Here is a 13,498-nt window from a genome sequence, read left to right on the forward strand (position 1 = left end):
AATCAAAGATTTTTCAATCCCATTCTTAAATTTGCACCACCTTTTGATAGCTGCATGAAACCTGCGATGCTTACATTAAGCTTAACCTACAAATAGCCCTCTAAAATATGTGCATGTTTATTAAACAGCACCAAACTTATTAGCCAATGAGAAGCTTTTTTAACTTTGCCACCTTAATGGATCTTCATAAAATTCTGGATAACAATTTACAAACATTCTAGTTGACTGCCAGATTTCATGCGACTCCTTCAAACGCTTCAAGCCGCTATAGGCAAAAGAATACTATGTTTGACCTCTATTAAATGTGCCCCCTTTGACAGATCTGCATTAATTTGAAAACACCTAAAGTAAGGTGAGCATGTTAAGCGTCTGCCACTTGACCTACAAGTTCGTCAAATTATGCTAATGTTATAGGCAAATAAAAAAATCCTTTACAACTGTCAAGGTGTCTCAAAAATGTAACCCTTTAAAGCTCGCCTGGCACCTTTTTACACAGCAACTATCTCAAAAACTACTAAACGGATTACCACTAAACCACTAAAAGTACACTTTCTGGGTGAAGTTCTACTTTTTTGTGAATTTTGGTGTAAATCTATTGAGAGGTTTTTGCTGTAGTGAAGTGCAACGTTTCATATGTGAGCTCCCGGATCGCCGCGCATGTCCTGCATGTCCCATAACTGACTTGTAACTGTGTTTTTTCAATGAGTTTCAGGTTTTTTTAAGGACGTTTTCCATGCGTTACTTCCTTTTTAGTGGTGGTTAAATGGATATGTGGTGGGTGGGTAGTTTAACATTATTTCCTCTGTATCACGTTGCAGCCAGCCTCATTGTGCATGGCCTTTGGCTCCAAAACTTGTGCCAACTGGGGCGGTCTGCCCCCACTGCCCCCCCTAGCTATGCCACTGCCCTTGCACCATGCAAGGGAGCACAAGGATGACATAAAACCATGTGTGGCCTTCATGGCTTGATAAATCTGGAGTAAGATTATTTATCCTTGTTTTTTCCTCATATTTTCCTCTTTTATATATGCTGCAGATTGGGGCACACTTAGAGGGGCACATTTACCATCCCCTTGTGCTGCCGGTACGTCACTTTTTGTGATGCACCGGCAGCGTATTTTGCTGCCCCATATTTACAAGGACACGTAAAGCAACCCTGCATGGCTTTTTGTGTCCTTGTAAATACAGCCCCTTTTCACCCAGCACTTTGCGTGAAATAGATGGAGAAATCGTAAACCTGGGAATGTGTCAGAATGCTGCGCCTCTCCTTCCTGCAATAAAACAATCTCCCCGCAACACAGGCACCCTTGCACCATGGTGCAAGGGTGCCTGCTTTGGCACATGGCAGCCAATTGTGGGCCAGCAGAAGGGGGTGAACAAGGATCCTCATATCGTTGTAGATATGACCCATCCTTGTGCTTTGCAAGTGACTCGGTCACTTTCTTGTAAATAAGGCCCACAGAAAGAGGAAAATGCCTCCGAGGATTAATTTTGTATAGTAGGGTGTACTTTCCTGCACAAAAACAATCCTGCCTACAATTCAAGCACCCTTGCCCCATGACCAAGGGTGCCTCTGTTGGTGCTAGGCAGATAATTTTGTGCCAAGGCATGAATGCACCATATCTTGATAGATTTGGCACATTCCTGCCCTGCCTCTTTCATGCAGTGCAGCAAGGTGTTTTGCTGCGTTGGGCTGTCTGACAAATTTCATGCAGATCTGTGAACCAGTGTCAACGACATTGGCAAATCAAAGATTTTTCAATCCCATTCTTAAGTTTGCACCACCTTTTGATAGCTGCATGAAACCTGCGATGCTTACATTAAGCTTAACCTACAAATAGCCCGCTAAAATATGTGCATGTTTATTAAACAGACCCAAACTTATTAGCCAACGAGAAGCTTTTTTAACTTTGCCACCTTAATGGATCTTCATAAAATTCTGGATAACAATTTACAAACATTTTAGTTGACTGCCAGATTTCATGCGACTCCTTCAAACGCTTCAAGCCGCTATAGGCAAAAGAATACTATGTTTGACCTCTATTAAATGTGCCCCTTTTGACAGATCTGCATTAATTTGAAAACACCAAAAGTAAGGTGAGCATGTTAAGCGTCTGCCACTTGACCTACAAGTTCGTCAAATTATGCTAATGTTATAGGCAAATAAAAAAAACTTTACAACTGTCAAGGTGTCTCAAAAATGTAACCCTTTAAAGCTCGCCTGGCACCTTTTTACACAGCAACTATCTCAAAAACTACTAAACGGATTACCACTAAACCACTAAAAGTACACTTTCTGGGTGAAGTTCTACTTTTTTGTGAATTTTGGTGTAAATCTATTGAGAGGTTTTTGCTGTAGTGAAGTGCAACGTTTCATATGTGAGCTAAAATGCAAAATCGTTTTGTTTTTTAAATCCGCCAAACCCAGAGTCAACACTGAACATGCCAAAACATGGCTGAATTCACTGAGTTCCAAATTTAATGTAATGTAGATTTGTTAAACATCATTGCTCAATGGTGCCTGAAAACAAAATTGAATAATACCTTTTCTCTGGCTTTAACCACAGGCATGGAAAAGGGCAGCCCTTTTTTGCCATCACAATTAGCTTTTTCCACGTCTCATCCCTGTACATAGTGTCACAGCCTAAGAGTGAAATACAAGCTTGAATTGATTGGTAGAGACATGTGAATATAAATGTATAGGAACTAACAGCATATATGTAAGGATTTTCAGGTTCATCCTATATGCCCTTGGTCCCATCCACAACAGTATAGACATTTTGCAGTGCCCCTTCCTCCCTCTGAAGGCCATACTTACATCACTGAGAGTGTAATTGCATTCCCTTTCAACAGTTTTGTAAGAGCACTTTTGGCGGTAACCTGGAAGTTGGAGGCAAGGATTGACCTGGCCTGATCCCTCAGGATTGCGTTGCGATCCATCAGTCCTCTGGTGAGGTTGTTCAGAACCTTGGGATCCATTAAGTTTAGCCACACAAGGGTTTTCCAGACTTCCATCCGTTTCAAATCCTGCTTGTCAGACGTATCTTCGTAGAGTCGCTCTGCGACTTCAGCTTTAAGATCCAGTGGAATTGTATAGGCATTAAAAATCTGGATGAGAGCCTTAGTCCCCAACTTGTATGTAGACACTGGTGCTGTGGACATGTGTTGAAGAATTGCTTCCAATACAGTGTAAAGGTTTATTTCCCCTAGCTTTGTTCCCAGCCACGCACTATTTGCTATATTATGCAGAAGGTCATGCACTTCAAACAGATCTGGTTGGGGTAGGGTTTCAGATATTTGGATGTCAATTCCTTCAGGTTTTAACAAGGACCAAAATCTATCTTTCTTAAGCTGAGGAGGCAACTTTGTATCTACGAGTTTGGTCTCAGGAAGTTTTGTGACGCGAAATCGAAACATTTGTGGCATCAGATCATCAGGTGTGGCACCTGGCCACATAAGTGCCCTGATGACAGAATTTGGGACATAGCCATCTGGTGCAATGGGCCATTTCCTGCAAAGAGTAGCCTTTGTTGATGATGTAGCTTCTATCTTGGGTTTCTTCTTCCGAGGTACCTCCCAATCTGGAAGTGGATGCAACTGGCCTTGTGATTCAGTGTGATAAGGCAGCCTTGCACGTTTGAGGTGCAAAATTGTCATTTTGGTAGTCTCAGAGGGAAATTCAGTATCTTGTTCTGTCTTCATTGGTCTTTTCACTTCAAAGAATTCAAGTTCTGACTTAATAACTGGAGTTATTTTATATTCTGAGGCCATTGAGGCATCTTGGACTGAAAGGCCTTCCATGGTGCTCATAGATCTCTTAGTATGGTAGCGTTTGGACGTCTCTGTTGAGTACAGAAACTTAGGAACCAAAAGTACATCAAAAGATGAAAGGGAGCTGTGTATGAAGGGCAATGACTGCTCAGTTAATTCTTCTTCATCATCTTTGGAAGCTAAAGTCTGAAGAAGTTCTTCTGGAAGATACTGGAGGCTGGACACCAAATAGATGTTACGGTTCAAGCCAATTAACAAATCCCCCCTTTGGTTGGCAAAGCAGGTGCAGCTGAATCCTTGGTTAATACCAAATTCTGCTTGGAGGATTCCTTTGGTGTCCCAAATGCGAATCGCACCATCTTCTTCCCCAGTAAGAAGTAACCCCAAAGATGGACAGAAATCAAACGAGATTATGGTGCTGGTCTGGATTTCTTCTGATTCAGTGAAACTCTGTTCCATGTAACCAATCGTCCATAAAGATTCATTGATATGCCAGAAACGGATCTTGTTCTTCTCAGTTATTGCACACACAAGCTGCGGAATTAGTCGGATATGTGAAAGAGGACAATTGCTGAGGAATTTTGACAAGCGCTTCATTTTAATCCTCATCTTTTTAACAAAAATTGTCTGCAAGGAAATATAACTATCCGTACCAAAGGAGCACAGAAGTTTGGATTCCATGGAGTCGTCCTCAAGCACTTCCATTGATTGACTGCACATCGCAAGAATGCTGCCATCATGAATCTTCTGCTCACTCATGCTACAGTTACGTGGGTATATTAACTTTATTTGGCCACTTAAATGTCCACTAAAAATTAGCTGCACCATTTTTTCCCGTAGCTTCTGTCTGATGGAAACAAGACATAAGGCTTTATCTTCTTTATTCTCTGAGGTGGACACAATATATTTTGCAGGGGAAGGGCACATGGCTGTGTTCAGTACAAGGATGTCAGCTGATCCAACTGCGATGAATAATTCGTCTAAGTCAGGGTCATAGACATAGTCTGTGGCTTTTTCCAGCAAAGCATATGGCCAGGTTAGAAGTAATAGTTCACCAGTAATTGGAGATATGAACCGAATCATGCCATCTTCAGTAAATGCTATAACCCGGGATCTATTTGCGGAGCACTTGACCCAGCACATCTTCTCCACAGAAGAACCTGTGGCATTAAACAACTTGTAGAATGTGTTGAGAGACCAAATGGAAAATGTGTGGGTAGTATGGCAATAAAAAGAGTTCTCATTGATCATTTGAAAGTGGATCACTTCATCGTCCAAGCTGATGCTCGTCAGAAGTTCTAGGTTTGAGAGGCTCCACTCTTTTACAATGTGGTCCATAGAAGCGGTGAAGAGGGTCTGGACTGACAGCCGGATTACCATACTCGTGATGGTGCCGTGGTGGGCTTTAAATTCATATACAGGACTACTGGTGTCAAAGCTCCAGATGTGCATGTGCCCTTTTTCGTCCCCAGCATACAAATAGCGTTGAAGCCAGTGCAAGGTGCCGCAAGTCAATGATACTCCAGTTGTGTTCCATAAGGACTTGATTATTATATTCTGCTCATAATTATATATCCTGATTTGGCGTCTGCAAAGAACCACCATCCAGGAAGCTTTTGGTTCAAACATGATATAATTGACAAGATCCCCAAAGTTGAGTTTAATAACTTTTGAAATACTGAGAGGTATAGAGACACCATAGTTGATATTCCAGAAGATGACAGATCCCACTAATCCGGTGACTAATTGTCCAGTGTTCTTATTGTAAGTCATACATGTGACAGAATCAGGGCACTTGACTGAACCATGGGGATTTATACCTTGGCTGTGGTCTCCAAACACCCGAAGGTGGCGATCATCACAATAGGTTATCAGAACATGGCGACCGGTACAGTAGCACAAAAGTTTGATTCGGGCTTTAGTTTCAAGGGGGTATTCCTTCTGGTCGATTGTGTTCACGTCAAAATTACTTTGAATCCACACTTTGATCTAAAAAGTAAGGGACAAAAAAAACTAAATGCCATCTCAATAAAACAGATGATACATGAATGCTATTGATGAACAGTTCGTAGATTTCACTTAGTTTCTTTGTTTTAAAGGGTTAAGTTACACAAAATAGAAATACAAAAGGCAATTACATAAATCTAGAAGAAGAAATGAATAGCATAAACTTAATTTAGGACAAATTAACATCAGTGTTCTTTTGGTAGATGAGGAATAAGCAGTAGATTCATAACTATCCTTGTAAAACCTAACATAGAAGAATCATTTTCAATTAATGATTGGCTCACTAAGAGGCAGGACACACATGAACAAAACTAAATATAATACAGACAGACAACAAAAAGACAACAAGTTCTTACGCTGTAGGTATACCACTCATTCTAAGTAAAAACTAAATCTGTATACAAATACTGGCAACCAGAATATAGTGCTGAACATTTGCATTTTGGTAAACCAGTGCCATGTTTCAATCGTTCAGCCATTTGCCATAAATGTGTGTGACAGGACTCCCAACTCTTATGTTTTTTGGTTGGTGGCAGAGGTGGTTGGCATTGTGAGCAGATACCCAACAAGACAGCTGCTGACACCAGACACCTAATGCTTTGTTTATTCTGACCTCCTGCCAGTGCCCATCGCTGGAAACTACTCTGGAGGTGACCAGGGTAGTGCTGTGGTTGGGAAATGAGGCCTGATACCTATGACAGCCCCGCCTGCTGTACCATTCCACGTGGACCACTACCCTGTGGCTCCATGGCCATCTTGGCATGGCTGATGGCGGAGTGTGTGGAGAGGGGCAGCTGAGTGATCCCTACTAACAGCACCAGCAAGGGGGCAAAAGTGGTCAAAATCTCCTGTGGCGGCCAGCATCCATGTGAGGTGCATCTGGCACCTGCCTAGCCGCTGATCTAAGTCATCCATCATTTTGAAGTTACACATATCCCACTGTACACTGAAGGGGACCCGGCTACCCATATTGTTCTCTCCTCTTTAAAGCCCATCGTGTTGAAATCAGGCAAAATGTCCAGGTGAAATACTTGGGAAAAGGGGGTATAACCAAATGAACTGAATAAATTATTGATTCCCCATTTCTCAGAATGCTCTAAAGGGGCCAACTCATGATCCTGTCCAGTTTCCCCATTCGAATAATTTTAACCTGCATTATTGGTAATTCCACAGGGTGGAGGGATGTACTGGGCTGTTTTCTGGCCGCTTAAAATGGGCAAATAAGGGGTTGATATGGCATATCTCTCCCAATGCAGAATAAGATTAATCTGCTTTCTACAACACAAGGTACTGGTGACCTTCGACAACAAAAAGTGAAACTTACCTTCTGCTGTAATTTCTGTACAGAAACTCATACGCAGCTAAGCATATGATAACATGAGAAATGAGCTGAGGAAAAGGAACGCATAGTAGGCCATCGTGGACAGAACATGCTTCCTTGTGGAACTTAAGACTGGCCACAAGTACTTCAATGTAGTGGCGGTCAACAATAACAATGGATGGTGGGCGGCGCGTAGGGGAGGAAACACGTTCAGCTGAGGTATTGGAGTCTGTGGGATTTCTCCAGTCCAGCTGCTGAATGCAGCCGGGCTAGAGAATCCTAGGTGCGCATGTGTGTTTTGGTTGGCCTGAGACGGTCTGCCAAACACATATGTGTCATGAGTGAGTGCACAAGCACTCTTCCTCCCTCCTCCCATGCCCCGCCCCTCCCTGCACAAGCTGGCTCAGAGCTGGCAAACGAAAAATAAAACAATGCTAAAACATAGTTTTACTTTTTTGTTTGCTGGATCTGCGCCAGGCAGTGGGGTGACGCTCCTCCGCCATAGCGAAGGAACCGCTGCTGCTTCAATGATCGATTGTAAATTTGGGTGGGTCACCTTTGGTAATCTTGTATCTTTTTCTCCTGTCACACTTAATATCTGAACAAGGATCTTGTAGTGCTTCGGAACAATGAGTATTGTACTTTTTACTGCCAAATCTATGTTGCCATGTCAGGGTTCCCCTTTCTCCCTACTGGGTGGCTCCATTGGGGTTGGTCATGGAGTGCACTGCTGTATTATAACACACCAATGAACATGAATAGTTAATCTCCCCGAAGATTCTGGGGTTGGTTTCACTTTTCTGGGGCTGTTTTGCATTTTGTTTTCGAGTTGGGGTTGTTGCTTTGAGCAGCTTGAGTTGGGATTGTCATAATCAGTATCAGCATAGACAAAATGTATTACCCTAGAATGATATTATCACATACTCTCCTACTTATGTGGTTGTTAATTGAAGATCCAGACCTGGCCCTACACCATGAAATTAACAATACTTTCCCCGGAAGTTAAGATTTTACCTCTTGAGGGTAAATGTGTCAAAAATCTGATTACGCAAATCTCCTTTGCAATTCCTAAGAAGTGAAGGATAGAACGTCTTTGGATAAATTGTGGAAGGGTACAAGTTCAGACTACACGCCCTTTGCAATTGGAGTATGTGTATTACTCCATAGCGCACTCCTCTGTACAGTTTAGTCCCTTAGAACGGGCCATCAGGGAAGATGGGTGCTGCCAAAGGGCAAACTATGTAAAATGGTGATACATCCTCTATACAGCTATGGGCTACCCAACAGTGGCGGCTCCTCCATAGGGGTGTCGCCCCACTGCTTTCTCGCATTGAAAGAAGGCAGAAACATAAAATGGTAAAACTGCCATTTTATGTTTCTGCTTATCATACTGCGAGAAAGCAGATGTGCCTGGTTGTGGGAGGGCGGGTGGGCAGGGCTGTTCGCGGGCAGAGGGGAGTGGCTTACCCACTGTTGTGGGTACTGACTGTTTGGTCGGCCCCAGGACAGAACAAAGCAGTCATGCACACTCCCCTGTTTTTCTCTATGTAGTCTGCATGCATAGAGAAAATGGCCTGGCTGGGGTGCTCTCCGCTGCGAAATACCAATCACAACGCTGCCATTGCAGCGTTGTGATTGGCCTAGGGGAGGGGAGGGAGGCTGCTGAGGCAAAACGCGGCCATGAGCAGCGGCAGGCAGTAGCTGAGGCGGCAGCGCTGCTGATCCAGAGGTCGAGGAAGGATTTTTTTTTTTAAATACCCACCCAGTGATGTGGTATCCTTGAGGGTCATTTATATCACATTTGTGTTTACCTGAATACAAATAAATTGTGCCTAGGTAACTGAGCATACATCAAATAAAAACCTTTTAAATTCAGACCCAACCAGCGTAATCATCATATAATTGATGCTTTTTTGGCAAGTCAGAAAATAGTACATAAAATCGGGCTACATGTTGGAATAATGTAAGTGACGATGCAGTGCTCGAGTGTTTCAAACGCGCAGACTATACGAACAGAACACGTCAAACAAGCCAAGATAATTGGTTGCCAACAATTCTCTATGTCAGGAGATTGTAGGCCGGTTAGGAAACGTACTCCCGAGTAAGTCCCCAAGTGGTGATGGCCGGTGAGTCATTTGGAGTTGGTTGTTGATATTTCAAACCAGGGAGTAATTTACAATGGCTCATCATTAGGAGGAGAGTGCCTATAGCCGTTCAGAAAGTAGCAACACTCCTATAATAGGGATAAAAACGTTTCTAGTCGCATAATCAGAAAAACACAGTTGAATCATAAGGGCTTGAATAAAGTCAGTGTTCAAGTAAATGAACAGAGAATGGTTGAAACTACACTTTGCCATAAAGTATTTTTGGGGTTTCTGAAGCTTTTAAGTCGTAAATGTGAGGTATTCGAAAGTCAAGGAGGTTATTTAAACGTAAGTGCATAGGATGCAAACTTGGGTATGTGTCATTCTATCATAAAAACTATATTTTCATATTCCTGCCCATATTTACACCCTACGTCACATTGCATCCCCTTCCACACTGTGGCTCCTTGTGAATTTCGGATTAAGATCTCAAGGTCGCCAATTATTGCCTGACTTCCATTTGAGTAGGGTTGGGTAGGTCTCAATAGGAAAGAAAATATGCTCCAAGATCGCATTAGAATCCAACTGAGCCATGAGGTTTACGAGCTTAAATTCCACACAAAAAATACAATATTCTGCTTCAAATATAGCTAGTTTTGCAGTATCTCAACTTTTCGCTCTTGTTTGCTTTTGAAAAGTTATTACAGTAATTTTAACTAGCTCGCCAGTTTTAATTTTTCCGTAAAACACAGGTTTTTAATGTACTTACTATACAGTTATATATGTACCATTTTTTATTTGATTTGTTGTTTTTATAGTAAGTGATTTTAATTGTTATGGACTGTTATGAAACTTTAATGGCTGTTCATTTCACCCGAATAAAGTTTTTCTGAATCTTGAATCTATACAATTTCTTTTTCACAGTAATTTTTGGAAAGTACTTATTTTTAGTTCCTTTAAAACTGACATTAAAACATAACAGAAAATAAATGGAACTATTATTTAAAAGAATATTTTTCAATATTCAATCTACAACATTCAATAATATTTAATGCAACAAAAATGTATTATTGCACATTTCCATTTGAATTCATTTTTCCTTTTTGACCAAATAGAGTTACAATTCCAAAACAGTCCATACAGGATGAACTCCTAGTAATTTTATTTCAAGTTTCAAAATAATTTTATTAAATTAAAACAATACAGCAATGTAAAAGACATAACAATGCTAGGCATAAACAGGTTACAAGCAAATAACAGTTTAAAGAAGAACAAGAAGGAGGAAGAGCAAATAAAATACAGTCAGCTATTAAGTATACAAGTGAGAAAATAACAATGAAAGATATATTAATTCATATATGAAAGTGAAATGATCTGCAGTAGTTCATAATCATAAGTACATTGAAGTAAAACATATGAAAAAGTAATAAAAGGGAAGTCACTGAGGTTTAGAAACTTCTTGGTGACGTGGAGTACATGACAAAGATTGTTGAGCACTTATATCAAGGAAATCGGTAACAGGAGACCATAAAGTTAAGTGTCTTGTTGCCATGTGTAATGGGTACACAAATTATGTGTCTAGCCTGTGATTGTAACAAACAGCGTACCACCAAGCCTGATAGGACAATTTAGTACGGTCTTTCCAATTTTTGGTGATTTTTTAAATGCTACTGCCAATAATAAATCGATGATACGGAGATTATAGTTACTCCCTATCCAAATAGGTGATAGACTGCTCAGAAATATGTGTGATTGGGATAAGGGATGAGCAGAGTGAAAGATAGCATTAATCTGAGACCATACCTGTACCCAAAAACCCCTAACCAGTGTACAATGGAAAAGCATATGACGAAGGTCAGCATGTGGTTCTGAACATGACCAACAAATATCAGGAAGGTGAGCATGCCGTGTTTGAAGAGTTAATGGAGAGAGGTAGAGTCTATTATATGTAAAAAAGAGGGTCTGAGTGGTGTTTGCAGCTCTAGAGGATTTCCTAAGCTTGAGCCATATTTTATCCCAAGGTCTATAGTCCATGAAGAGTCCAATTCCTTTTACCAAAGTATTTCTACCTTGGTTTTATCTCTTGAAACCTGTGTGTTATGAAAAAATGTATATATGACAGAAGCCTTGGAGCCACTAAGAAGGAGGGATCTCAATTTATCAGTGTAAGGAGTGGTTAAGACCAAGGGTGTAGATTGTGTAGAAGCAGCATCTTGAACTGCTTTCAGTAAACGTGAAAACTTGGAAGCAAGATTAGAAGGAAAGCCAAATTTAATGCGGGCCTGAGTAAAGGAGATAAGCTGACCATTGTCATACAATTGACATACCCAAATCAAACCCCGATTCCTCCAGGATTTCCAGAACAGAGGCTTGTTATTAATCATAATAAGTCTATTATGCCATAAGGGTAGATTAAAATAAGAAGTTGAGGAAGCGACTGGGAGTAATTTAGAAGTAAATTTAATTATAGGGGAAGAGATCCATTGTGGCCTGCGTGTGAATAAAAGATATTCCTGAAAGGAGAAAGGTAAAAGAAAAGATTGTTCAAGAGTAGTCCAAAGAGGGCGAACAGCAGATGAATCAGAAAGCCAATGTGACGATTGACGGAGTAAGAAGGATTTATGATAAATAGGGAAATCAGGGAAGTTTGTGCCACCTTCTGTTTTTGGACGAATTAATTTTGAGATGGACATGCGTGATTTTTTGTTGCTCCATAAGAAGAAAGACAAAATTGAATTAATCTTTTTAAAATATTTGGAAGGAATGGATACTGGGAGATTAGAAATGGTTTATAAAACTATAGGAGAGAGCATCATTTTAATAGTGTCTAGGCGACCCCACCAAGACAAGTATAAAGGGTGCCATGTCGTTGTCAAAGACGATATCCTTTGTATACAATCATCCAGGCATCGAGATATTGTTCCTGAAATGGAAGAAGTGAAATGCAAACCCAAATATTTAATAAATTGAGGATTCCATGTGAAACCAGAAGTCTCAAATTCAGCCTTAAAAGTGTATTTGTTGAGGGGTAAAATTTCACATTTATCTTTATTAAGTTTGTAACCTGCGACTGAAGCAAACGAGTCAACCTCCTCTAAGAAAGCCAGAAGGGAGATTTGAGGTTTTGAAAGAAATAAAAGAACATCATCAGCATAAGCCGCCATCTTAACATTAGTAGATTGAAAGGTAAACCCATGGAATTGTCGTTTTGACGAATTCGCATCAAGAAAGGTTCGAGAGCAATATTGAAAAGGAAAGGGGAAAGAGGACAGCCCTGTCTGACACCCCTACCAAGATGAAAGTAGGAAGAAACTGCATTGTTGGCTGATATAGCCGCCCGAGGGTTAGAGTATAGGAGGGAAATAAAGGCAGTCATTTTGGGGCCAAAACCAAACCATTTTATCGTGTTGAAGAGATAGGGCCATTCAACTCTATCGAAAGCCTTTTCTGCATCTAAGGCTATGGCTGCCATTGAGTAGTTAGTGGTTGAAGTTTTGGAGAGTATATAAAAAAACAGACTAGTATTATCTGTGAGGAGCCATCCTTTAACAAACCGAGATTGTTCAGATCCCAACAAATCGGGCAATATGGGATTCTAAGCGTAAAGCCAAGGCCTTAGAAAAGATTTTATAATCAATATTAACTAGGGATATGGGACGATAATTTTTACAAAATTGGGAATCTTTGCCCTCTTTAGGAATAATATAATATAAGGGCATCAGAAAAAGAACCATGACATGCACCCGATTGAAAAAAGGTGAGTATGAGGGTGAATAATTTAGGAATAAGTAAATGTGCAAAATGGGTAAAGAATTCTACGGTAAGGCCATCCGGACCCGGCGCTTTGTCATTTTTTAGCGTTTTTAAGGCAGTAAGAAGTTCCTTTTGTGTCAGATCTGTCTCTAAAGGGGATAAATCAGGGCATATATTTGGAGGACGTTGAATGTTAGAAAGGAATTGAGATATGTTTTGAACAGAGGCAGAAGATTCAGAAGAGTAAAGGGACTGGTAAAAAAGAAGAAACTCTTTTAAAATGTCTTCAACTTTAAATTTGAGTTGGTGGGTCTGGTCAAAGATAGACTCTATATTGAGTTTGTTCTGTTTAACTTTTAAATAATTAGCCAATAATTTACCTGCTTTATTCTGACCACCATAATACTTTGCGGTACATTTTAGTAAATAGGTAGAAGCACTATTAGTTGTATCTTGGTTGAACTGAATTTTAGCTTTAATAAGGTCAGATAGGCAATCTTTGGATTTGGAAGAATAATATGAGTGTTCCAAATGCTTAATTTTGAGTAGAAGGGCGTTATTGG

At 40.6% G+C, this 13,498-nt stretch overlaps 1 protein-coding gene across 1 annotated transcript in view; it reads right to left on the reverse strand.

The window, feature by feature from the left end:
- Positions 1-13,498, reverse strand: part of WDR87 (WD repeat domain 87) — a 198,419-nt gene that overhangs the window by 101,483 nt on the left and 83,438 nt on the right. Inside the window, exon 4 of the mRNA XM_078662135.1 lies at positions 2,818-5,759. Coding sequence (XP_078518261.1) covers positions 2,818-5,759 — 2,942 coding nt within the window. The remainder of the gene's footprint in view (positions 1-2,817; positions 5,760-13,498) is intronic.

Source organism: Lissotriton helveticus, chromosome 9, assembly GCF_964261635.1.
Source record: "Lissotriton helveticus chromosome 9, aLisHel1.1, whole genome shotgun sequence".
In the NCBI taxonomy this organism is placed as follows: domain Eukaryota; kingdom Metazoa; phylum Chordata; class Amphibia; order Caudata; family Salamandridae; genus Lissotriton; species Lissotriton helveticus.